Genomic DNA, 26,504 nt, shown 5'->3' on the forward strand with positions numbered 1-26,504 from the left:
GAAAACATCTTGCTCTGTAAGGCTAAAAGTCCACTTTTCACTTTTGGTGTATCATATGAAAAATATAGTGTACAATATTTTTTTTGGAAACAATTGTTCTAAGCAGATGAAATCACACACTGAACTTCATCTCTAACCTTGCTGAACTTCGCACAAACCACAACCAGTGGGTTGTTTTCTCATTGGTCTGCAGCGTTGGGATCCTAACTCACTTTGTGACCTCCTTCACCTCCTCACAACCCCCCTTACCGGCCTGCGCCACGTCGTTAATCTCTGTCAATCAATACTTCGATCAGGTTTATCACTAAGCGCATAAATGCAAAACCATACAGTCCGTGGGAAAACAAAGTTTATCTGTAAGGAGCTCCTGTATCCGGAAACTGATACTGACTGTATTTTACACATATTCACGTCAGACCATCACCTGTTTGATTGTCATGTGTGTGTGGTGTGTGTGTGTGTGTGTGTGTGTGTGTGTGTGTGTGTGTGTGTGTGTGTGTGTGTGTGTGTGTGTGTGTGTGTGTGTGTGTGTGTGTGCGTGTGTACAGCTGCAGATGCTATTTGAAATATACAACTTCTAAAAAATAAAAAAAGATATGTATGTTAGTTTATAACTGTGAGTTATCCGTTGTGAGACGTTGTGATTTCCCCGGACGTTTTTTCATCAGTGAGGAAGACTTTTTAAAAAGAACTCTGCTCGTACCCGCCCCACATTTAAAATATGGGCGCGCTCCCATCTCTCTGACACGCGGCTCAGCCTGCTCTTAGTGGAAGCGCTGTTGGACCAGAGATGAGATACAGCCCTGGAGAGCTCCTAACCACATGCATGCATAAAGCGCTACGGCGCCGCGGAGACGCTCGGTTCTGCACCTTCCTCGGAACATCAGAACTTATCTGACTACACCGAATTGATCGGGAGAGTTGTGATCAATGGATTGGCATTCAAACGGTTTGGTAATTGCATCTCTCCAGGAGGGCTAGGGAGCGCGTCTCTGAGTGAGCGTGAGAGACCGGAGCGAGAGGTAGAGACAGGGGGAGAGGGTGGGACAGGGGAACTCATATCCTTCCAGCAATGGAGCTCACCATGGAGAACCTTCACAGCGTCTCCTCGCACTCCCAGGTGGGAGACCTCATGGGCTCTCCGCACGGGCGACCGTCGCCGTCTCCCCGGAATCTGGTCTCGCATACTCCCGGTGCGCGGTCAGCCATGGTCTCCGGCATGGCCTCACTCCTGGAGGGCTCCGGCGGGGACTACCGGACAGATCCGTCGCTGTCCGGACACCTGCACCCGTCCATCAGCATGTGCGAGACCGGGATGAGCCTTAGTAACACGTACACCACACTGACCCCTCTGCAGCATTTACCTCCAATATCCACCGTCTCGGATAAGTTTCACCACCCGCACTCACACCATCATGCCGCCGCCCATCAACGACTCTCCGCCGGGAACGTCAGCGGCAGCTTCACGCTGATGCGGGACGACCACCGGGGGCTCGCCTCCATGGGCAATCTTTACAGCCACTACCCCAAAGAGATGTCCGTGTCCGGTATGGGTCACAGCTCGCTCTCCCCGCTGTCCAGCGGGCTGGGTTCTTTGCACAACTCCCAGCAGCCGCTGTCAGCCTACGGTCCGAGCGCACACCTCTCCACCGACGGCAAGATGCTCTCCCCGGTGTCAGGGTTTGAGTCCCACGCCTCCATGCTGTCCCGAAGTGACCAAGAGCACCTAGCTAGGAGTTTAGGGGGCCACGGCCACGGTATGATCTCCAACCTCAACGGCATGCACCACCACCCGCACAGTCACCTCCACTCACAGGCGAACGGCGCGGTGATGCTGGGGGACCGAGAGAGGCACGGCCACGGAGCCGGGCAGGCAGGAACAGGCATGCAGGGGGAAGAAATCAACACAAAGGAGGTTGCTCAGCGGATAACGGCCGAGTTAAAGCGGTACTCCATCCCTCAGGCCATATTCGCCCAGAGGATCTTGAGCCGGTCGCAGGGAACCCTCTCAGACCTGCTACGGAACCCCAAACCCTGGAGTAAGCTCAAGTCAGGCCGGGAGACCTTCAGGAGGATGTGGAAGTGGCTGCAGGAGCCTGAGTTTCAACGGATGTCTGCTCTCCGGCTGGCTGGTAAGATGGGCTACTGTCCCTTTATTATTCATATTATTATTTCACAATGAAATGTATCCATCTTAGAGTAACAGGCCGGCCACCTTCCGTCGGTTTTGTTGTCCAAATCAGGCTGTTTGTTATCAGGCCCATTGAACTTGCGCAGGCCTGAAAGATTCAGCACCACGGACAGTTCAACCGATTAAAACAGAGCGCGCGGAGGCACAGCAGCTTCACCACTAAAATGATATCTTTATTTCAACAAACCTGAAACAAATATAGATTGTAGTTGAATAACAGTGCATTTATAACTCTATACACGAAATCATTTAATTGTTGTTTTCGGCGTAAACATTTGCGTTCACGCGGGCTTTTGTAGACTACATTGCAGGTCTATATTTTTGATCGGCTCAAAGCAAATCGCCATTGATTCACAATAAACCTCCAAATAGTTGCCCTCCCACGACGCCTTTTTTCTCCCTCTCTCTGTCCGACTACAAACACACAGCGGTGGTGGGGTTACATGGGCCAACTAGTTGCGCGGGAGAAGCGGGGTGACCCCAGGTTGCCTGATCAATACGCCAGTTCCCACTCTCCTTTTAAAATGTTGCACACAGATCAATACCCGTATCGGAGCTGAAAGACGCAATAACCACATGCACGGTCTCTCCGGCCGTGTAAAAGCTCTAAATTTAGAAAATAGACAGGTATGATCGCTGGTGTGATGCAAGACAGGCGCTTCTTCCAGTTCTGTTATCATCATTTAATTGGATTAAATCTGCAAAACACTGATCATACAGGACACAATTCCTATAATAACAGATGTAAAAAAAATAAAACCTTAAACACATGATTTAGGCTATAGCCTGCTACTGAAAATCGGGTCCTCCAAAATAAAGGAAACCATAAACCAAAATTGTTCTGATGAAATATTGATTGCAACTGGGATGGGGAGTGCTAACAGGGACCAGTACAGATACGAACATATAGACGATACATATTTTTCTGATCTTGAATATGAGAATAATGAGAATTGAGAATGCTGCACAACACTATGTGATTCTGCCATTGTTGTTTTTCATAACTCAGAAGATATCCATCGAGTATCACACTAAAGTGAATCACAGTTATACCGTTGATATCCTTCTTTTCCAGATTCTAATCCATCGCAGTTCATGGACGACAACATTATATTTAACAGGATGCAGTGTATTTACATAAGTGATAAATAGGGGGCCTGATTCCTATGTTTTAAAACGTTGAATCAGAGGGGGTTTAACCTGAGATAGAGATAGATAGATAGATAGATAGATAGATAGATAGATAGATAGATAGATAGATAGATAGATAGATAGATAGATAGATAGATGGGTAGATGAGGATTAGTAGCTGAGGCTGTGAGTGTCATTAATAGTGTAGCTCTGTCCTCTCTGTGTTTGCCTGGCTTTGCACATAGGAGATCAATAAGGCCGTTTCCCCTTTCCAACCCCCTCCTCTCCCACTCCCTGGTGTTCTCTCTCTCTCTCTCTCTCTCTCTCTCTCTCTCTCTCTCTCTCTCTCTCTCTCTCTCTCTCTCTCTCTCTCTTTCTCTGCAGCATATGGCAATAATATCACTAATCTTTCACATGGTTAACGTGGCAACAGGCAGGCAGGTTGTTTGGCTTCAGGAGACCAGCGCCACAGAACAAAACAAAACAAAAAATAATCATCGCCTGGAGGACGAGGATGAATAAGAGCTGTTTCATAAAGTCAAACAACACACATCCATTTTCCACTGTCTCTGCTCTCTCACCAGACCCATCTTTTAATGCCCATCAAACTTGCTTGTGGCATGAAAGATTAATATCAATCTGTGGTTTCTCATATTTCTTAAGAATCCGAATGGACTAGTTTGGATGTACAAAACTTCATTCAGCCCGACTTAAGAGCAAAAGCGAGAAAAGCAAAACTGACATGTGGGAAAAGAGCGGGCAGATGCCATTGATTGAGTGAGGGCAGGCTGGTTTGGTCTTTGTGTGAACAGCCAGATAGAGGCAGGATAGGGAAAGGATCAATACCAACCTTAATAATTGATAAGTATAAGGGAGATGAAGGGGAGAGGGGAAAAAAGAGAGAAGCAGAGAACGGTGGTGTTAGAGCTTGTAACAGCATCTTCTAGGCAAGCAAAGTCAAATCTGTGGTTAACAGCTGAGGACCACACACCTAAACACCATGGCACAGAGCGTGTAAGTGGTTTTGAAGAATTCTGTTTACGCCCCAAAACATCCTGTGAAATACCAACAGCACTGATCTGACACCAACAAGTATGGTGTAGACTTCCAGTGCTGAAAAAGAAAAAACACATTATGAGGCTGGAAACAGAAGCCTGTCTGACAATATGAAACAAAAGAACTGCAATATTTGTAGTGAGATCAGGGAGGCTGGTATTTGAACAAACATTAAAAGATCAGAGCTTAAGAGCTTCTTACAGTAGACAAAGAGCACCAGAGCGTCCAGTTGCTATCGAGTCGTCGTAATGAGTGCTTTCTGCTCATGTCAGCGAATCTTCAAAGCAATCCAAGGTTGTGATGTCATTTGATTTTAAAGGTTGCAATGCTTTATGGGGTTTGTAATGCGCCTTTATGGAGGCATGCAAGCACATTTCAACCAGTGCGTGTGTGTGTGTGTGTGTGTGTGTGTGTGTGTGTGTGTGTGTGTGTGTGCAAGTGTGTGTGTGTGCAAGTGTGTGTGTGTCTGTGTGAGTGCTTACACACGCACATGTGTGTGTGACTGGTTTATAGAGTGTGTCTGCACTATACATTGTTCAGGCTTATCTGACTCACTCTGAATCGGTATTGATTTCCTCTCCTCTGCTCTCTTCGACTCTCTCATTCTCTCTCTCTCTCTCTTTCTCTCTCTCTCTCGCTGCCTTTTCTCCTTCCTCCCCCTTCTTTCTCGCCTGGCTCTGTACCAGCATCAGCAAAGCAGATCAGTTGCCTTCCACCCTTATTTCATTTCTGCTCTCCGGTCATCTCTCGCTCTGTAACAGACAGAACTCACTTTGGCCCACTGGAGACAAATATTTTGACACTCAGTATGAATGAGAATGAATGTGTCTGGACCTCGGGAAATATAAAAATATACCACAACATAATGTAGAAATGCAAACTGCAAAACAACAGTACATGAACTATTTGACATACAACTGATGAAAATATATTAGTGGCAGTTATATGACCAAGCCCACATTATGATCAATCATGTCTCATTATTTTAACTTCATCAAACTGTATGGTCATGCATAGGATGCAGGGCTGCAACATTCATTTAAAAAAAGGAATGGGAACTAAATGTTGAAGCCTTACATATCATCGTGATCCCTCACATCTCTCCACTGCCTGCTATTGAGTAAACATGTCTCATAATAAATATGAATAAATAATAATTATACAAATATAAGCAGGCAGATCATAAGACTGTTAATGTGATGCATCTCCATATCCAAGCTCTTAATTTGTAGTACTTTAGTAATTTGGAGCACAGTCTTACTTTGGTAAAACTTCACTAATTGCCTCGTGCCAGTTTGGAAAAGGCCTCCTGATCTCAGCAGCAGATTGGTGTTAAAGGTGCTGATTAATCTGATTAGTCAGGATTAAATTAGTCTTTAACTTTTCAACATCAACTTTATTTACTTAAGTAAATGAATCACACAGACACGTTTTCAACATTATTATCTCTGTAGCTGTGTGTGTGTGTGTGTGTGTGTGTGTGTGTGTGCGTGTGTGTGTGTGTGTGTGTGTGTGTGTGTGTGTGTGTGTGTGTGTGTGTGTACATATACAGCTACATTTCCCCCCATTTAGCAAATTTAGCAATTGACCGAAACAGACTGAATCGTTTCTATTAAGTGAATTCTTCAGTACGATGATACCCGTTAAAAAGAAGAAGATGTACTGCCCCCCCTCCCCCACACAGGTTTTCGGTATAGAGCACAACTACATTATGAATAGTCCTTCAAACGGGAGCAGGTCGCACATATGGTATTTCAGGCTCAACACTGTTCCGGTTCGGATCAAATACAAACTGAAACGATCAACCACATGCTGATAATAACATGAATAAAGACAAAATACTTTCGGACAATAACAATAAAGAGACCTTGTTTGTGACTTCACTAAAACTATAATTTGAATCATAGAAAATGTAACATCCGTCTAATCAAGGTTTCTTAGTCATTCTATATTTCTCAACACCGCAGACATTTCTCTTAACTTTTCCCTCAGTGGCTCGTTTTTTCTCGTTTGCATCGCGAACTCATTTAATTATCTTTTGCAGCGAATGTTTGATGGAAGCTGCATTGGGCAGTTTGTTCTGAGATGTTTTGGAGTAGCTAAATAAAGTAAACCGTTTGGTTAGGAGAACAGGGAGAGGCATTAAACACAGTTTATAGACTACAAGCCAATATCTGATAGGTTGTAAAGCGGCCGATCGCTCGTCTCAACAGGACAACACAAGCTTTACATTGACAAATAAACGAAAGCTTTCAAATAAACCAATCCCAATCAATTGAGAGTATTTTCTTTTAGGACTGGTTGCTTTGGTTTCGCCGCTGCTGTGTTGTTAATGTCGGTGGGGTTGATGGCGTTTTCCTTTCCCAGCAATGAATAGGCCTATAATATGATCAATACAATCAATAACCGTACATCTGAGAGGTGTGACAGAGAGTGATTGACGCCAAACTGTTTCTCGCCTGCAGTAGTCCGTCCAGGGCGGGAGAGGGCCCGTCTCAGCGGACACAAAGCCCGATCCCATCCGTCCGTCCAGGCGTCGACTAGCAGCAGCACGGTGCGGTTAGTTCACCGTCTGCCTCCTCATGCCCCATCTGCCCCAACACACACGCACACACACGCACGCACACGCACACGCACACACACACACACACACACACACACACACACACACACACACACACACACACACACACACACACAGCATACTGCACTTCTATCTAATTAATTTTTTATTTATATTAGTTTCTCTGCCTTTTGAGGATTGACCTGATATCAAAGCTGCTTTGTCATTTCACCACATGGATGTAGATAGATAGATGGCCTTTTCCATGTGACTTATTGGTTTTCATCTCTTTTTATTTGCACTGTACCTGGGAGGCCTAAGCTGACATCTAATATCATGTTACTCCTGCACATTTAACATTTAAAAACAGAGCAGGCAGAGTGTCTTCACCCAAAATCCTATTAGTCTGAAGCATAGTCATTCAGCCTGTAACACGTATAATCAAATGTGTTCAATAATTACATATTAAGTTAAGGAGGGCATTTAGAGCCCCCCCTTCATTCAAACATGTATTTTGCACTTGGATGTTTGAGCTTCACTGTGCAGAATGATGCATGTGCAGAGTTCAACACTTTTCTCCTTCAACTGCTGAAGGGGGAAAGTTTGTCTGTGTTCACCCGAGCCAATCATGGGTCAATATGCAATTTATACAAGTGTGATGTGGACACTTGAAGCCTCCAGTCCGCCCAAAGTTAGAATGGACCTTTCGGTGAAGACAACTTGTGTGTGGTAATTAAACCCTTGAAATGAAATGAAAAATATTATGCATATTCATAGATTCTGGATTTGGCTGTGAAGGAGTGTATGCAATTTGAAGAGTTTATTAATGGATAATTGTACTTTTGATAATTGTACTTTATCTGACACTGTATTTTTTGAATGTCCTAAAACTCGTCTGGAAGGGGATCCTTAAATAAATGGACAGAATATGTTGTTCAATCCAGTGTTTTTTGTGAGCTAGCCCACTCTTAGCTGTAGCTGTCCCCTGTGCTGTCATATATACTGTATAGGCTCACAGACAAAAGTCAACCATTGTCCACCTGCTCTTCCCGTCTTCACAAGTGCACAGTCTGCAGTATGTAACGTATAGAAACAGCAGCCACTTGATGATAGAGCAGAGCGGATCTTAAAGGACCCGGTGATTTAATCTCTAAATCAGAGAGGTTGAGATTAAGCAAAGTACTTTTTAACATCATTGACACCAGGACATATGAAAGAGACGCACACGCAAGTGCCACTTGAGACTGCTGAGCGTCACCACTTGTCTCTTCAGAAAAGCCCATTTGGTAATGAGGCAAGTATAGCCTACAACTGTTCTCATCTCAAGAGAGGTGTTTTAATGAGCAGCTCCCTCTTTCCCTTCCCTGTGGTCCTATTCATTGCCATGGAAGGTGATGTTTAGGGGTTTCATTTTAAATGGATCTATTGATTATCTGAAATATGTATTGACCAGGCCCAGGCTTTGTGTTATAGCTCCTTGGTTTAGCATGGTTGGGTTGTGATGCTCTGCAAGCCTCACAGTTGCAGTTCAGCTGATGGAGGAGAACCAGAGTGGTGTTGGCATTGTAAAATGGCTGGTAGCACAAGTTGTTCGAAAACAGACATTACATATTAAATTATCACTATATTAGCACTAGCATTCAGTCATTACATTAGGGAGTATTGAGTTTGGTTTGAGACAGCACTTAGAGAGCCGCGAGAAGATTCTGGCATGGCTGGGCCTGAACCAATTGAATAAACGTTCCATGGAATGGTTCTGAAGTGAGGATCAATCAATATGGGAGCTATCAATCTGAGGGCAAATTAAAACAATTGAGAAAAACAACTAGAGGGAAACAGTTGAAGAAGTCCAGGAGGTATCTGTGGAGGCTCTAATGCAGGGACAAACATATACACTCTGCAGGAAAACATCTTAATTATGCTTTGCTTGCAGTAACAAAGCACGAACAATGGCAATTCAAACATGCACGCTCACACACAGGCATGCATACACATGTGCACATTCTTATTGATCTCCCCCCACAGTCAAATCTGTTTACTGCTGTTGTCTACACCTGCTATAAAGTCATCAATCATTTGCATACATCACCTCCACACTGCAGCCTTTCTCCCCTCACTCCCTCCTTATATCCCCTCACCCTTTCCTATTTTTCTCCCTTCCTCCCCTACACGTGCACAAACACCCCACGCCTGGGATGAATACAATTCCTCACTTTGTTTGTTTCTTTCATGCAAGCCCGCAGACCACAATCTCATGCACGCGAGCACACTTGAAAAAAAAAAAACAATCAGTGACGTAGCCTAATATGAAAGACATTCCTTTGTCCTCTCACAGACTGGATGACTACCTCTTTTCCGCCACATCTCCTTTGTTCTTCCACAGATAAACAATTTCTTCTCCATCTGTCTGTCACAAAGCGCGCTCCCGAGCTATACTCCCCAATGCGAGGCAAGGCACACACACACACACACACACACACACACACACACACACACACACACACACACACACACACACACACACACACACACACACACACCTCGGTCTCGCGGATCGATGGGGATCGATCGGGTGGGGAAGGGAGCCCTGATTACTGGACCACGTGTTCAGGAGAAAACCGCGGAAAATCAATCATTGCAGCTTTTTAGGGCAGCAGAACAGAACAGACTTCCTTCAGTCTCCACAGCTACAGCCGGTATACTGACGGTGCATCCAGGCGCGGCACTCCGCTTCTTTGTCAGCATTTCACATCACGCTCCTACGGTTTCAACAAGACACAGACCCACAATGTAAACCAGGCTTTTTTTTACCCACAATAACCTTTTTTAAATTTTTTTTTTTAGATCTGTATCATTAGAACAAGAGAATACAATGAAACCTATAGCATATACTTCACACAACAATTAACACACACACGTTTCGACACCGTAGCGTAGCCTACACTTTAAATGACCCAATGATGTGTTGCATGTCGTAGCCCATGCAACCTACTTTAAATTACTGATGACCATTTCAAAGCCTTCTGTAGTTTTTAGATTGATTTCCTATCCTCCAGGCGGCCGTTGCTTTCAGATCATTTCACTGCACAAAAAAATCAACTTGTAGAGATTTAAAACTTGCTTGACATAGGGAATCCATCCCGATGAACAATTAGCCTCATTAATGTTCGTTTATTTTATTTACTTTATACATTTTAATTCACGTTCAACAACAGATGTTAACAGGGGAAATTAAATACACTATCCTTTGTGTAGCATTTAAGGCTAGTTGGACATCTAGAAGTTGATACTCGCCTGCTGGAAAGTATTATTAAATCAAACATGTGTGTTGTTTCCTCTGTGCAAAAATAATTACTGTTTAACAACTGAGTCTTAAATCTCCAAGTGTTCTTGATTACAACAACAGGAAGAGTTTTCCAAACTATTATTGACTTTGTCAAGAACACAAAGACAACTTAGCTTTCAAGCAATATTTAGACATCCTCAAGTTGATTGTCATTCCACAATGAAATAAATGGAAAGCAAAAACTGCTTGGAAGGTAAGAAATCAATCTAAAAACTCTTAGTGTACTTCAGCAATTAGCAATAATATAAGATAAACAACATTTTAAAGGCTGAAACTTGTAAAAGCCACAGTAATGGCCATAACAGCTCCCAAGGGTGGGCCAGTTTTCCACTTTGAAGGATATATAGTTTACAGAATATGAAAATCAGTTTGAATTGGTCTTTCACTCATAAGTGGCGACTCACTGACTCAGTGCCTTTCCTGTCTGCCTTTCCACTTTTCCATTCTCTCGTTTGTTACCCTCCCTTTATGTTACATGTAATGTTAATATCAACTCCAAATGTCTTTCTTTCTCCCTGTACCAGACAGTCATTATGTATATCTGCAGTTTCACATGGAACGAAAGACATTCGGCTGAAATTGTAGAACTTGTATTGCACAAATACATCGATGCACACCAACACCTGCATTAGTTCATTTTTAACCATTTTGGTTTCACCGTTTCATTTGCTCTTTAGTCATTTTAATTGCGAACATTCTTCAGCATGTCCCTTTATGTCACAATTAGTTTTTTTAAAGGCACCTCACCTCATCTTGCAGCAATATAATGCATTATGTGTTATTTTTGTTATTTTGTTGTTAGTAAATTTAAAGGAACAGTTTGAGTATTTCAATGGCAATGACACTCCTTCCTTTTGTTCTGTCCTCCCCCCTCTTTTCCTTGGCACCTTCTCTTCCCCTCTCAGCATGTAAACGTAAGGAGGAGGACCGAGGACGAGAGCGCAACCAGTTGCCAAAGAAGCAACGACTGGTCTTCACCGACCTGCAGCGTCGCACCTTGGTAGCCATCTACAGAGAGAACCGCCGGCCCTCCAAGGAGATGCAGATCACCATCTCCCAGCAGCTGGGCCTGGAGCTCTCCACCGTCTCCAACTTCTTTATGAACGCACGCCGCCGCTGTACGGACCGCTGGGACACGGAGGAGCACAGTCATGGGGTGCACGGCCACGGCCACGTGCACACTCCTCACGGAAACAGCAACAACAACAACTCACCGACCCTACCCGGTACCTCCTCTGCCGCCTCTTTCTCTACGGCCTGACGGTGGCAGGATGGATGGTTGAACAGATACTTGGAGGACGGAGGGGGGGATGTTTTTCGCTAAACCACTCCAATCATCCTGCAGAGCTACAGGGTGTGTAGCTCCAGGACAATCATCTGATTCATCTGCTCAGAGTGCTGATGACTTGAGCAGATGAATCAGATCTTCTTAATGATCCATGTTATTTCTTTTAATCTGAATGTTACTAATAGGGATTAACATGCATTTCAAATTGTGACTTTTTTCAAACCAAAGATCCAGCAGCTTTGAGCAAGTTGCCCTCAAACAACCACACGTGGCTCTTAGTGCACCCACCTAACAAACCAAAGAAAATCCATCTACACTAAACTGTAATAACTCTAAATGTGGGTCTGTGTTGAAGCCTTGAAAAGGGAGGGTTTTGCTTTAGGAACCTCTGCTGGTTGTGAGGATGTAAACACACCAAAGATTCACTCTTGACAGGGAGCAGATAGCTTTAAGGCAGGAAACCTCGAGCAGCCGCACGTTGGTCTTGTTACTCCTCATTTCAGTAACAGACACTGAGGCTGATTGAGAGGTGCGTTTGTGTGTCAAGTGTCTGTGAAACGCTCCCGACAGGTCCTTTGACCCGTTAACCACATACCACCTCGCCGCTCTGCATCACTGCAGGCTGTGTTGCTCCTGGGGTGTAATTCTTCTGCAGTGATTTGGCCTACTTCCATGTCAGGGTAACAGTGCCACCTGCTGTCCATTTAATCCACATCTAAACATGTTCTGAGCATGTGTTGACGGCCCATGTCTCCAACAGGCCGGCCGCAACACACTGTAACCTGCAGTGCAGATTTCTATTAGGATAAAGATACCAAAACCCCATATAAGCAGATGTGTAGCCCTGCAAACACCAAACAAACTGACAAAACACGATTACTCCCAAACCCTTTGATACACATTTGAATGTTTGTTTCTTAAAACTGTCTCGTTGTACGGCTGCACGGTCATACACCGTGCAGCCGCTTGAGAGGTTATTTTCAGGTAACAAAAGGAGAACAATCAAACAGGGGTGACACTCCCCGCGTTTAAAAAGTGTTGTGCCCGAGTGTAGGGGTGAGGGATGGGGGGTCTGCTCTGTTCTAGTGGCCAAACGCAGAGGTCAAATGTCACAATATAGGATCCTGAGTGCCAATGATGTTTGCCTCTTTATGATAATCAGAGAACAGGAGCAGCCCGCTCCGTCGCCATGCGTCTGGCCTGTGTCATTACAACCGTCAAGCTGCGAGCACTACACGGGCACGTTGCCTATTCCATACCTCAGAAAAACATTGATGTGATCGACAAGAAACACAATGACTGTAAATAGTGTTTAATTTCATCTCTCTTTCTCTCTCCGTCTTATCTATTCTCTATTTATCTATACTCTCTTACTACTCCCCATGTTGTGTCTCTTTCATTTCTCCCTCCTTAACTACTGATGCGGGTAATAATAGTACCATAGACACATGGTTTCTCTTTTGGGACTATTGTGCTATGTTGTGCTACAACTTTATGTAAAGAAGCACCTTGTCGACAAAATGTAAAAACTTAAAGATGAAAAAAAGAAGAATCAACATAAACTGATCTTATGCACAGACGAGGAAGGAATACCACAAATGATGAACTGTGCATATTTGTGAATACCTGTGTGATGGAAGGCCCCTGATCCTTGATCTCTGAACTATGCGCCCTTTGAACTGGACTGTCCTGTGGTAATGCTGTGTTTTGGTTACCATGAGAGTCGTCTCATTTCTCTGTGTCTTGTTTTATTTATTTGGTGGGCAAAGCCACTTGTTGTGTAGCATCTTCTAGCGGGAGATAATCATATTAGAGAGAAGACAGGAGGAAGAAGGGTGCAGCAGGAGCATCAGAGGCCCATCATCAGAACATTTATGTGACATTCCTCCACAGTTTGGGTTCTGGTCGTGCACTAAAACAGATTCCCTGTTGGAGGAGGTCTCACTTAAGACGTTTCAGTGCAGATATTTGAAGCTCAGACCAAGAGAGTGATGGGAACAGTTGTATGTGTGGGTGTGGCTACCTCACAGAATAGAGTGGACTGTGACACAGCCATCGATACCAAAGATACTTCAAGCCTGCCGTGTTCACACTGGACCTGGGACGTGAGCACACATGCAAACACTACACACATGCAAACACACACATGCAGATGTGCTACTTAGTGCACATACACACTTCCACAGAGCAGTCGTGCTGCATGGCAAATACACAGAGGTGTTTGTTATGTGGGAAGAGTTGAGTGCCTTTTTCCTTCAACCAGGGGTTGGACTGCTCTGCACACATAGACACACATAGACACACACAGTGTTTAGGGTGAAGGGGGAGCAACACAGGAGTGGGTTCCCATGACATAAAACACACACTTTTGTTTTAATTTTCACTCAAAGAAGGAAAATATATTGTTCACCACCACCGTTTAAGTTTTTACATGCTGGTGAGACAATGTCATCTCACAGAGTCCTCTCCACGATACACACATGCACACACACTCCCACCAGAGATATTTTTGTGTAATTTGTAACTCGAGTGTATGTGTGTGTGTGTGTCTTTGATTGTTTACAAAGCCCTCTAACCCCGCTCTCTCATTGGCTCGCATCTAAAACTTTAACCTTTGTATCAAGCAACTGATGATCAATCAGTACAGAAACGATGAGACCTTTCAGCTCCAAAAGACACATGAAGCCCACCAGTCACCCCGACCCATCCAAAACCCTTTGCTGGTCCCTCCGTCCAGGGTAGCATCACAACGAGGCAGGCATGTGTCGACAATTCATCTTGATATACCTCAAATCTTTATTGTAAAGGTTAATGTAGTGAAACAATAATGACAATGTTTAGCTATGGGAGTGATATTAAAGTCACAGCAAAAATGATTGTTTGTTTTTACAAGACTTATTTATTTCAGTTAATTTAATTAAATTAAATTAGTGTGTGCAGTATAAGCCGTCTTATCATTTGACATCTTTTTGAGTTGGTTAATTTATTGTTTGTAGGTTTGCACGTTGTCCTTTTTGGAGTTAGGAGAAACTCTAAAAGGAGGATTAAGAATAATTGATCAGGTAAGAAAGGACATAATATATGACGATGTAGCAGTAGAGGACAAATAAATCAGTGAAATGATTATGAATATATGTTAAGACGTAGAAATGGAGAAAAGTGATCAAGATCAAGGTGAAAATGACACATAAAAGATGCACTAATTTCTGTTTTGCATCACTTTTTGGCTTATTTTGTGTTTAATGATTGTTTCCGAAATGTGTTAAAGTGATTTCCATATTAAAAAAAGAGAACCAACCAAAGCACCTCCGTCATTATGGTTGGGATGAGCAATTCTTTTATGCATGGATACTATATATATGTATATAAACTGCAGGATGAATTGTACCTCTACAGGTGAAGATGGGGAGAAACAGGGAAAAAACATTCTTTTTAGGTCTGTCTTATATGAAATATTTGTGTATTTGTTCAAAAATAAGTGTGTATTTGTACGTGTATCAGCTTCATCTGTGTGTCTGCCCTTCCTGTTGTAACCCTTCCCTTTGTGTGGAAATAGTCTCTACACCTCCATGTCTGTACCTGCCCTATGTTTCGTCACACAGGTGTGAGTGAGCTTCTCTGTTTTGTTCCTGTGTTTCTGCTCATCCGATATTTAATCTAAATTTGATCCGCCTGTGTGCTTTTCTGCTTTAGTAGAAACATAAACAAACAGACAGCCAGGCAGCTGAAATGCGGGTTTCCTCCAGTGCATCAAAATGGCGTCGTTTCCTTTTTCCTTCTGACAGACCTCAGAGCTCTGGAAGACCCAGTGTTGATGTTCTCTCCCTCTTCCCTTACCAATCAATCAGAACCAAGTGTCTTTGTGATGGTAGAAGACAATCAATTTCAAATAGAGCAGAGACAAAAAAGAAGGAGAGAGAGAAAGAGAGTGATGGAGGAGGGCAGAGAAAATGACTGGACAAGAGAAATGGGAGGAGAGGAGGAAGGATGGCTCTCAGTGTATGTGTGTGTGGTCACCTTTAACCTCTGCAGAGTGACCTTTACAGTGGGGGCTGAGGCACCCGGGACCCTCCCCCGGCCACGATGGAGGTGTAGGTGTATGTGGTGGGGGGGATCTGACTTGTTAAGTGGACATCTAATCGAAGATTTTGATCAAATGCCTGCACACACACGAACGTTGCCCAGAGAGCCTTTCTTCTGATCTTCACCTCCCAGCAACACAGTGAGTCCGTCAGTCACGTTGGTCTGCCTTCAGCCTGTGGAGGGACACTCAAGTAATAACTGGGACAAATGATACACCAAGTGAAAACCAGGATGGTTAAATTGTGTGTTTTGACTAAAACAAATAAAGAAACAAGCGATTGGCTGACTTAGTTCATTTCTGTGTGATGGTTTCTGACTGTGGAGCTCTGCTGCCATCTGGTGGTGTAAAATAACTGGACAATCCAGTCCAGGAAATGTACAGCATAGGGACCATAGCCAGGGTTTTGGAAACACTGATGCACCTCACTTGTCTGTGGATCACAATCAAAACATGTATATATTTGTTTATTCATTTGTATTTTATTTACTCAGTTAATGCAGTTAAATATTATATTTACTTCATAAGGCTACTGTACTGTAATAATTGTCATTTTGTCAGTTAGACAAATATATCAATATACTTTACCATTTTATACTGACAGGAAATATACAATTCACATGAGACGCTGGATGTCAATCAAACTGCCACTTTAAAAAAGCGACATTGCAAAGCGACATCAATATGTTTTTCCTAAGATTTACTTACTTTTTTGTCTTCCAAGATATTTTGGAGCTGATTCACCACCACCTACAGTTTATGTAAATGTTTCCAGCTTTGAGCTTGTCCTCCACTTCCTTTGTGCTTTGCATTGAGGGAGAATATGCCAAACAGCACACTAAAAAATAACCTGTATTTAATGTGAAGTTAACGAACGACATACTCAAAACCAACTCAGAACCAATATGTAGTAAAGAATTGGGACATGGACAAATAATATCATATCATCAGCCTTTGTCAATCAAGACAAACAAGAGTCAGTTATGTGATTGGCTGTCCATTCATTCAGTCTGAAGCAACAGACACAAAACGGCAAAAAGGACCCTGTGAGGAAATAGCATAATGGAATAAATCGTTCTTGGGAACTATGCTTTAACTAAAATGGTCTTTTTTTAACGATTATAATAAACTGCTTTTGTGAAAACAAATAATACTGAGTTTCAAAAATATTTTACCAACTCTAAATTGATTAGAGCAGCTTTAACTGTTCTGTGTATCTATTCATATATATATATCGTAATGTATTTTATATTTCATTTCATATTTAAACCCAACTTCAACACATGACAGCTGAATGGGAGCAAATCCTGCAGCCAGGTCCTAAAATCGTGTGGGAAGCCATCAAGAAGAGTGGAGGCTGTTATGGCTCTCGATCAATGCCCATGGCTAAAGGACACGCTAAACACTCATACAGGCCGTGTGGTATAGCTTTGTGAATGTTAGCGGCGGGCAACACAAGCAGGTAACGAGAAGAGACACAGGACACTTTTGACAGAGTCACATCATGCTTTTATGACGAAAGAAGTTCATTTACAAGACAGACAGTATATAAAACATATATTGAAATAAAAAAAGAAGTAATATGTGTTTTATAGACAAGTACATTATTGTCTCATCTTTCCCTTTGAGACCAAGCAGCCATGGGACTGAGCAAAACACGGGTGATCCCTGGATAAAAGAAGCAGCAGTTAAATCCTATATTACTATAACTACACTATTTACAGTTCAACAGTCATTTTCCTCTGTCAGACATGGCAAGGAGGTCTACAGATTTGATGACATGATATGGCTAATAAATCTAATATGTACAGTTTCTGCTCTTTACACCCAAAGATCCACACATCACGTGCAAAATTGAAATGCTATAATCCTGGTACAGTCTGATGTTCTTGCAACCAGAGAGGAATTTGGTATTTACTGTATAACAGCCTAGATTATGAGCCATCATGCTTTATGGTTGATCAGTCCAGTAAATGTGACAAGCTGAACAACCTGTCTTAATGTTAGCTCTGCATTACATTGGAGCGCTCAGCACCCATTCCTAGGTTTCAGGGGTCAGTAATGACCGTGTCAACAGGCTACAAATACGCATTAGCACAAAAACTAAGTGATTGATAGAAAAATGTTGAGAAATGTTTAACGAGGTCAGTGCCAAATAGAAAGAGAGACAGAGAGGAAAAACAGAGAGAGAAAAGAGAGAAAGAGAGAAGAGAAAATAAGTAAGCCAATTTGAGAACTTTACTAATAACTAAGAGGGCTCCAACAAATACAGAGCTAGACCATAGTGACAGCTTCCTCTGAAGAGTGGGAGAGCGTTACATTGGCTCAGACCTGGTAAAAAAAAAAAGTCAAAATCTGGCACCATCTCGTTCTTAAAAGAGAAAAATCGTCTTAAAAGGTACTGTGGAAACCTAGGAATGAGTGCCAACCAGGTCTGTAAGAGCTTTGCACGCCTCCTCCTACTTCAGAGGGATTCTGGGAGAGTGGTAAGGTTCAAGACAGATCAATGAAAATATGCCATTAATTATCCAATCCCCATACAGCATTGATCAGTCCCACCATCCTGCTTGGAATATCAATCGTTTTATCTACAGCTAAACACATCCTCTGTGTGTAAAAGTACAATCATCCCAAGTAAACAAATGCTTCTTTTGCAAGATGCACACTTCTTTGAATATATGTGAATGCACATGCAGGTGATTACCAGATTTAAAACACTGTAATGGTCCCACCTGCTCTCGCAGTAAGTCTGTTTCAACCAGTCCCATGGCCAGCAACAATGGCACCCATAGCTCTCCGTACAAGTGTAGCTGAGAGTTTGGCAAGACCAATCACTGTATACAAAAGGCATGCATAGATTAAACCTGCTAAAACCAAAAGAAAGAAAGTGATTGAAAGTGAGACTGATTTCTGTTCATCTCTCAGCCATATTCAGAGAAAGAAGGATGGTGTGATATTTTATCACGTTTTGTTATTGTTTGTTGTGAAGGTGGGGAGACTCGTGGGGGGGGGGGGGGGCGTCAGAAAGTATTTCTCTAATCTACAGACTGAGCCTCAGCAAACCAGGTCAGAACTGTTCTACCTCTCCTTTTAACACCCTCACAGGTAGCTGAGAGCAATCATTTCCCTGGACACCTACAGCAGAGAGGAGGTCACGCTATGGCTATAAGAAAAATCAGTGAAGCACTGACATATGAATCACACAGTTAATTTGTTCTCTTTAGTGTTTCGTTTGAGACCCAGTGCTTGATTTATTTCCCCACCACATACAATAATACTGGTACGTCAGCGTCATGGTCCCATTTTGTTGCTGTTACACACATTGACCACTTGGGGTCAGTATTGCCACATGGAAAGTGGGACAGTTGCAATTGTCTGGTCAAGGTTAAGATGAAGCAATTGTCTGCTCAAGGTGCTTTAAACAATCCTTGATCATTGCTCTGCCACCTGCACAATTAAACCTGAGTGTCAGTTAACAATGACTGCTTTGTATTACCATCTATTTGTCCAATAAGAGGAAACTGCCATGTGTAATATTTTTATCTAACATTTATGTACACATGCTGAAATAACACCATGAATTCAGCCTCCAGTATTCGCATGACACAATGTCATGAGAGGTCTGTTGTGGAAATGAGATTAATAAACCCAGTAATCACCCAATCAGTCGAGCTCATTTCTCCGTCATCCCATTACTGCTCCTCTCAGCTCGGATAATTCAACTCAAATCTAATCCAAGCGAAACCGCAGCTGTAGGTTCTGAAGCAGGAGATGGATGCAAGAGCAAATCTCAGAAACGAGAGGAAACCAAGGAAATGCATGAAGAAATGCAGTCTTGTCAGGCAACTAATGAGAGCACAGCTAAAACTGGCCCCGTTATTGAGAAAATAATGTTTAAAAAACCCAAATAATTCAGTCTCAGCTCTTAATTAAACCATGATTATTGGTGTCTAAGGGTTTGTCTTTATATGTGCTGGGTCTTTGAAGAGTTACCCAGCGGAAGGTATCCTAATAGTGAGGTTGCTGCTGCTGTTGCTGCTGCTGTAAATGGGGCGTCTAGACTACAGTACATCAACCCGAGGCAGGGGCGAACCGGAGAAGGGAGGAGGGGATTGCTCAGCCTACTTTCTCAAGTATTAGAGTGGAGGAAATGAATCAAGCTCCAGCTCCACTGGTATCTAAAACACAGAGAATATGTCAGGCAGACTGAGGCAATGGCTGTGTGTACTGGAATCTTTGTTTGGCAAAGCGCCTATCAATTTAAATGTTTAATGCATTTCTAAAGTCTTTGATAATGAATCTCTGGCAGAAAATTAAAGAGGGGGTGGGGGTATTTTGTTTAAAAGCCTCCACTAGCTTTTAAGGGCTTATGGGGCTTGAATAGATACAAACGCATATTTTTAACCCTGACCAATATGATGATGTCTGTTTTCAGTGAATGGGCTGCTTCCTCGACTAAATTACTTTGTGAACCACAGTAGGCAGAAAGTGAGTGTAGGCTAATAGTCACAGTATTAAAACAACCCAACTATATTCTACATTTGTAAGTTAAAGTGTGACTATCATCTAAGATATCATCAGAGAAAACACATACAGTACAGTCTGTGGGTTTTCATATCCAGAGAAAGATCCCACAGTGGCACTGTGCAGAGCAAGAAAGTTCCGGAAGTGCTTTTTCAGGAATGAGTGGGGCGTGAAATGGGAACCAATGTCTGTTTTTTTTTTTTTTTGGGAACCTGGGTCACCCCTTTCATCTTTTGTCTCCACTGATCCAATCAACGCTCCGTGTTCGATGGCACCACAAGGAGCAACAAATCATAACACAACAACACGGACTCACCGACCACACAGAACACGTGTCTACTACCACACAACCATAATCCAGCCTAATACTGTGAATGGGGACAACGAGGGGTGGAAATGTTAAGAAGACAGGGGAAAGGAAGAGGGGAGGAAGAAGGATAATACAACTACACACACCCTCATCTACGCCTACATTTGTGACTGTTTGCACAATAACGCCATCTACAATCACGAGACATTCTCACTGTCTTCTAAACCTAGTTGTCACTGAGAAATACCAGGGAATGGAAACACAAAAAGGTTGGGATAACCCGCAGGGAGAGGAGACGTCCATGAAGGCGACGTCCTGTTCTCAACACAAAAATGGCCGCTGACACTGTTAACGGCGGTGTTAAAAAACCAGGCCGATTTAATCAAAGTCTCATTCGGCCTCATGAATCTTTAACAGCTGTTGAGTTATTCATCCTGACACAGAAGCCGTGGTTTCATCATCCCTCACGAGGGACAAAAATGGAGTTTGCAGGATATATTTAGAAAAGGTTTTGAGACTTTAAAGTTGTATCTTACCTGGACAAATTGTTTCCAAACCGTACGCTTGGTTTCATACAGTGTTGTAGGTATGCTTTAGATAGCGGTTTCCCAATTTTGTACAGTTCTTAAAAGTGAAGCAATGCTCCTCATTATTGCACACATCAATGAGTTTATCAGCACCGGCAATGTGTAAATCTGCCCCTAAATGTGTTCATCCTTCAAAAGTTCCTATTAATGGCTAGCTGGTTTAAACATTTAAAATATAGATTACATTTAACAACCGGTGCTCTGCATATGGTATGATTTTGTTAGAATTCGGGCCTAAATCTTGCACAATCTTGTCACACACACTCACTCCCGACAATAGCAAAGCAGACAATTGCTATGCCACCATGCAACTCCCATCCTGCAAACCAGATAGACAGAAACTAAGTGTTATAGCAGGAAGGTGGTATATATAGATATACTGAAACCATTTGCTGTTAGCAACGCAGAAAGACCTGGTTAGATCTCAATGTAAGAGGCAGTCTGTGTGGTGCAACCAGTTTTAATATAACGATGTGTACATTTCTAGTTAATTACTACTTTTAACTATAGGCTAGCCTAGAAGGTATAACTATTCAATATACATTTTGATACAAATATTAAAGATATAATAACTTTGTGGAGGACACCTATATGTTCTTCATTCGTATTCTGTCAACCACCTAGTGACACCTCCAATTTAATTTGTGACACCATGTTACCACCACTGCTTTAGATCATGTATTTTTTCTTAAATCCTGGTTCCAGTTGACATGCACGCCGTAATGCGAACAGGCACAAGTGAGGTCTAGTGTTTGGGAACAATTTGATGTGTTGAGAACAGAACAGTCCCAGACGGAGGATGGTGAACTTCAAAAACGGCAAACTGTTAAAAGGTTACGGAGAACAACAACTGAGGAAATTAAAATAGAGGACAAACAAGAAGCAACAGAACACCTCAAAGAAAAGTTTTTTTTTCTTCTTTTTTTTTCTTTTCTAAACCACAGTACTTATTACTCTCCACTCTACGATGCACATGGTGTGGGTAGGGTTAACACGACTTCATTTACATTTTAAATCCTCGTTCTCCAGCCAGGGACCCCTCCCAAAGGAGGACCCAGTGGGGGTGTGTTGGGGGTGGGGTGGGGTGAGGAGGGGGGATGCACTGGGCTAGGGGGGCAGAGACATTCACACACTGACCTTCTCAGAGACAGAGAGAGAGAGCAGTGTCATACTTTGCTGTGGCGCTTCATCAATTTGTATGTTCATTGACGTGTAGCTGTGATTGTTGTTTCTGTACATCCAAGTAACCTTGATGAGGTTTTACCACTTCTGTCTGTGTGTGTGTGTGTGTGTGTGTGTGTGTGTGTGTGTGTGTGTGTGTATGTGTGTGTATGTGTATGTGTGTGTGTGTTATGGGGTGCAACTTTATGCAAGCCCAGCAACAGCAGATGGTCTTGTGATCATCCCACCAGCTTGTAAAATGGCAGTAGCAATACTTATTATCATATGACTGAATCATGCACACGGCTCGCTATAAAAAACATCCTACACATACTATGGCTTTGTTTCTTCACTCAAACATTTACAGTTCTCTCTTAGAGAATGGATTTTGGCTTCATGGCTCTACATACAGTATTGCTGGAATGTAATATTTTAACAGAGCATGTATGTGTGCTTACACTCACTCTGGAGGCTAGTTATTTCACTTTTCCTGAGAAAAGGTGCTATACATATGTTGCTATATGTGTTTATCCACTTCTAGAATGACAGTGTGTGTTTATTTGACCCCGGCAGTCATACTGCGCATCCTCTGTCTGCCTCTGAGTGCGACCCAACCCTCCGGGCTGCTCCCCCCTGGCAGCGCTAGGAAGGTCAGGCGTCCACCAACACAGGAGAGGGCAGGGACAAAGGGAGGAGGCCGGCAGGTTGAGCATCTCTTGTTGATGAAAGAGCATCGATTGGGTGATGTAGGGACCTCTTTTTCCCATTCCCTTCAACCCAGTGACCCTCCTGCGGCCACCAGCCTGGTCCACATTGCTCTCTATTGTGTTGGTTGCTATAATTACAGTGGCTGCCCGTGTCCGGTGGGTTTGACTTCCTAACCAAACCCTCCGGGCCACGGGCAGCCACGGCAGCTCTCGGCCAGTGTGCTCGCCCCAAACTCACACAACCAAACTCAACAGTTGCAAAAATCTCACAAAGAAGAAAAGGCCAAATCTTTCGTCTATTTGTCATTTATGGGAATGGTCCAAATGCAGCACTTCTTATCAGATATTACTATCAGATTGTATTTTACAGCCTTTAAGCTTGACATAACATAATGCTAATGAAGAACCCTCCTCACTATTCAGCCGTGGTCAATATAAATAAAGGAGGCTCTTATATGTTCTATAGAAAAACATATTCAAAATGTCTTTCAAAACAATTTGTTTTATTCGGTGGCATGAACTCACAACTTAACTCTCAACTGCATTTTTTCATGCATGATTCTTAACAGGGCAGACTTTAGGAGAGCATAGCTACAACTTATATAAAGGGATGGTAGCCAGGTCTCCCTGCAACACATTTCTTTTAAAATCCCTGTACAGAATACAGTAAAGGGAAATTTAAATGAAAGAGGAACCCATTATCTCATTAATGTAACCGAGAAACAGGGCTACCGGTATCCCACAGCTCAGTAATCATGCCAATTTCCAAAACTTATCTCCAATAATTCTTAACTCTATTGTTCTTATCAAGCACGGACGACAAGCAACTCCTTTAAATCTATCAATACTATAGTTTTTAACAGTATTAAACATATTTTTAACCACAAGCTGAAACCACTGAAAGGTTTTGATGTGGGCGCTCAATTTTGAAGAAAGCCAATAGGCAGGAACTTGTATTGTGCTTTAACACTTCTTTGTGAGTCAGTGGCTGTGTGTGTTTGCGCGTGTCAAACACGTTTTTGGGACGTGCTCATGCCTCCCCCGAGCGACCCCTGGCTGCGTTGTTTCATATCATTTTCATGTTGAACTTCCTGGTCCCTCCTGAGGAGCTGCCGGTGACGGGTTCAGATTTCCGGAAGGAGTACTCCACTGTGAAGTTGTTCTTGCGTTGGCCGCGTCCCCGGCTCCACACGAACAACAGCAGGAAACAGAAGAGGACCACCCCCAGAAAAGTGATGCAACCCATTGCCGTGGAGACCAAGATGGTAGTCAGGTCCAAGGTGAACTTGAGGAAAACGCGCGTATTGTTTAGATTTGTGTCGTTGAAGAACTCGCCACTGTACAGCGAACGGTTGAGAAAGAAGGCTGAGGCGGCATCTAGTGGCTGGCCACGCACTGTGAGTGTAGCAAAGTAGGTGTCATTGCCTCCAGCATTACTGGCGATGCAGATGTATGTTCCGCTGTCAGTAAGCTGGGCGTACCGGATCTCCAGGGTGCCACTAGGGAGAACAGTAATGCGCCCTGAACTTTTAGCTGTGATCCGTCTGCGCTGTGGGGAAATCCAGATTATAGCAGGTGCAGGTTCTCCTTCAGCCCGACACAGAAAACTCACAGGTTGGCCCTCACGAGCAACCACCTGTGAAAGGTAGAGGAAAGGAGTGCATGAAATAATAAATGCAGAAAAATATATGTGCGCTACAAAATCTGGCACTATCACAGAAAATATTTGTCGTGCTTGCAGAAGTAATTGTAAACTCAATGATAGAACAATAAGCAAATTATTAAAGTTTTGCTAAATATTTAAGCTAAATGCAGTTATCTTCATTACCTGCTGCAGCTTACGGTTGCGTATCTTAGGTTTCTGGCATGTAAAGTGGTCGAAGAGTGCAGAATCGGTGAAGGTGCTGAGGCTGACACCTTGCACCTCCACCGGCCCGGCACACACCGGCACTCTGCCGTCAAAGTTGAGGGTCTTGCGTCTTTGCAGGATCCACAAGAGACGGCAGTCACACATCAGGGGGTTCCCATCCACTCTGAGGGTCTCCAGACTGTTGACAGAGTGGAAGGAGCCCTCTTCAAGAGTTTGCAGGTCGTTGGAGGAGAAGTTGAGGACCCGGATCTGCCGAAGGCCGCCAAGGGCATGTAGCTCCACTGTCATCAACCCTGTGCTTACCATGATGAGGTCCTTCAGCCTCAGCAGGTCCTTGAAGGCCCAGGGCTCTAGTGTGGTGATGGGATTGTAGGACAAGTTGAGGTGGGTGAGGTGCACCTGGTTTTTGAATGAAGCGGAGGGGACAGAGGTGATGTTGGTGTTGGTGATGGAGAGCCGGTGGAGATCCAGGCCCTGGAAACTAAGAGGGGAGATGTACTCCAGGTACGGCCAGTGATCGATGTCCAGACCCCGCAGGTTAGAGAGCTTGCGGAAATTCTGGTCCTCCAGAGCAATGATGCTGAGGTGATGGAGGCGAAGGGTGACCAGGCTGCGCAGGTACGATAGGGTCTGTCCAGAAATGGATGTCAGGTTACAGCGCTCTATTGTGAGATCTTCCAGCCCCACCAGCCCTGAGAATGCCTATAAAAAAGAAAGAAAAAGAAGTTTAAATAAATGGAATGTTCCTCCCTTCACTTCTTTGCGATGATACAAACAAAATGCTGGAGAGCCTACCTTGTGGGAGATATATACCAGGTCGTTGTCTCCCACCTCCAAATGTTTCACACCCCTCAGATCCTGAAAGGTGTAGTCCAATAAAATCACCATTTTGTTCTCGCTCAGGTCTAAGCTGGTCAGATTGCCCAGCTTGGCAAAAGCACCCATGGGCACTAACTTCAGCTGGTTTCCCCGTAACTTCAGCACTTTAAGACTCTGGAGGGTGGCGAAGGCATTGGGCTCCAATGTGGCGATGAGGTTCTCACTGAGGTCCACTTCCTCCAGCCGCGGGTACGGTGCCAGGTCACCTACTTGAACCCAGCGGATTCGGTTCTTGCTGAGGTCCAGAAGTTTTGTCTCCGTGGGGATGCCCTCTGGGATGTTTATCAGCCGCCGCCGCTGGCACGACACCGACCTCAGCTGAGCCGAGCACTCGCACCGTGGTGGACAGGCCTGGCTATTTCCTGGCAGGGTCAAGGTTATTATGGCAACCAAAGAAGCAGCCAGGACCCACCGCCGCACCCTTTGCCATGGCGCTAAGGCACGCCCACCAGGGCCAGGAGAGCCAGTCATGGCCCTGGTCCTCCAACTCCTTGCCTTTTGAAGGCAGGGTCAGTGCACCATACACCTGCAAGATGAGACAGAGGGGCAAAATTAACAGGAGAGAAGCAACGAGAGAGGAGAAATAGGAAACATGAGGATAATGAATGATACTCGAGAAAGAGGATGTGAAAATTATCTTCTCGAAGGCTCATAAAAATTGCATTAACACACTGTGAATTATCTATGTTTAGTTTAAGTAATATTTCCCCGAAAGCTGTGGATATTTGAGACATATCATGACACGGCATTAAAATACAACTAATGAGACCAAATTACAGGAACACGGCTCCATGAAAGATATTTAAGATC

The 26,504-nt window shown here is 43.6% G+C and overlaps 2 protein-coding genes across 2 annotated transcripts; one reads left to right on the top strand and one right to left on the bottom strand.

The window, feature by feature from the left end:
* Positions 1–1,072: 1,072 nt before the first annotated feature.
* On the top strand, positions 1,073–11,548 carry onecut3b (one cut homeobox 3b; the record flags this gene model as incomplete). Its single annotated transcript, XM_079221403.1, has 2 exons — positions 1,073–2,132; positions 11,193–11,548. 2 exons carry the CDS (start codon positions 1,073–1,075, stop codon positions 11,546–11,548), a joined length of 1,416 nt encoding a protein of 471 aa, XP_079077529.1.
* A 12,463-nt stretch (positions 11,549–24,011) lies between these two features.
* Positions 24,012–26,165, bottom strand: lingo3b (leucine rich repeat and Ig domain containing 3b; the record flags this gene model as incomplete). The annotated part of the gene is made up of 3 exons (XM_079223026.1): positions 24,012–24,581; positions 24,774–25,517; positions 25,611–26,165. 3 exons carry the CDS (start codon positions 26,163–26,165, stop codon positions 24,012–24,014), a joined length of 1,869 nt encoding a protein of 622 aa, XP_079079152.1.
* Positions 26,166–26,504: the final 339 nt, after the last annotated feature.

This window comes from Taurulus bubalis (genome assembly GCF_910589615.1).
Source record: "Taurulus bubalis genome assembly, chromosome: 1".
Taxonomy (NCBI): Eukaryota; Metazoa; Chordata; class Actinopteri; order Perciformes; family Cottidae; genus Taurulus; species Taurulus bubalis.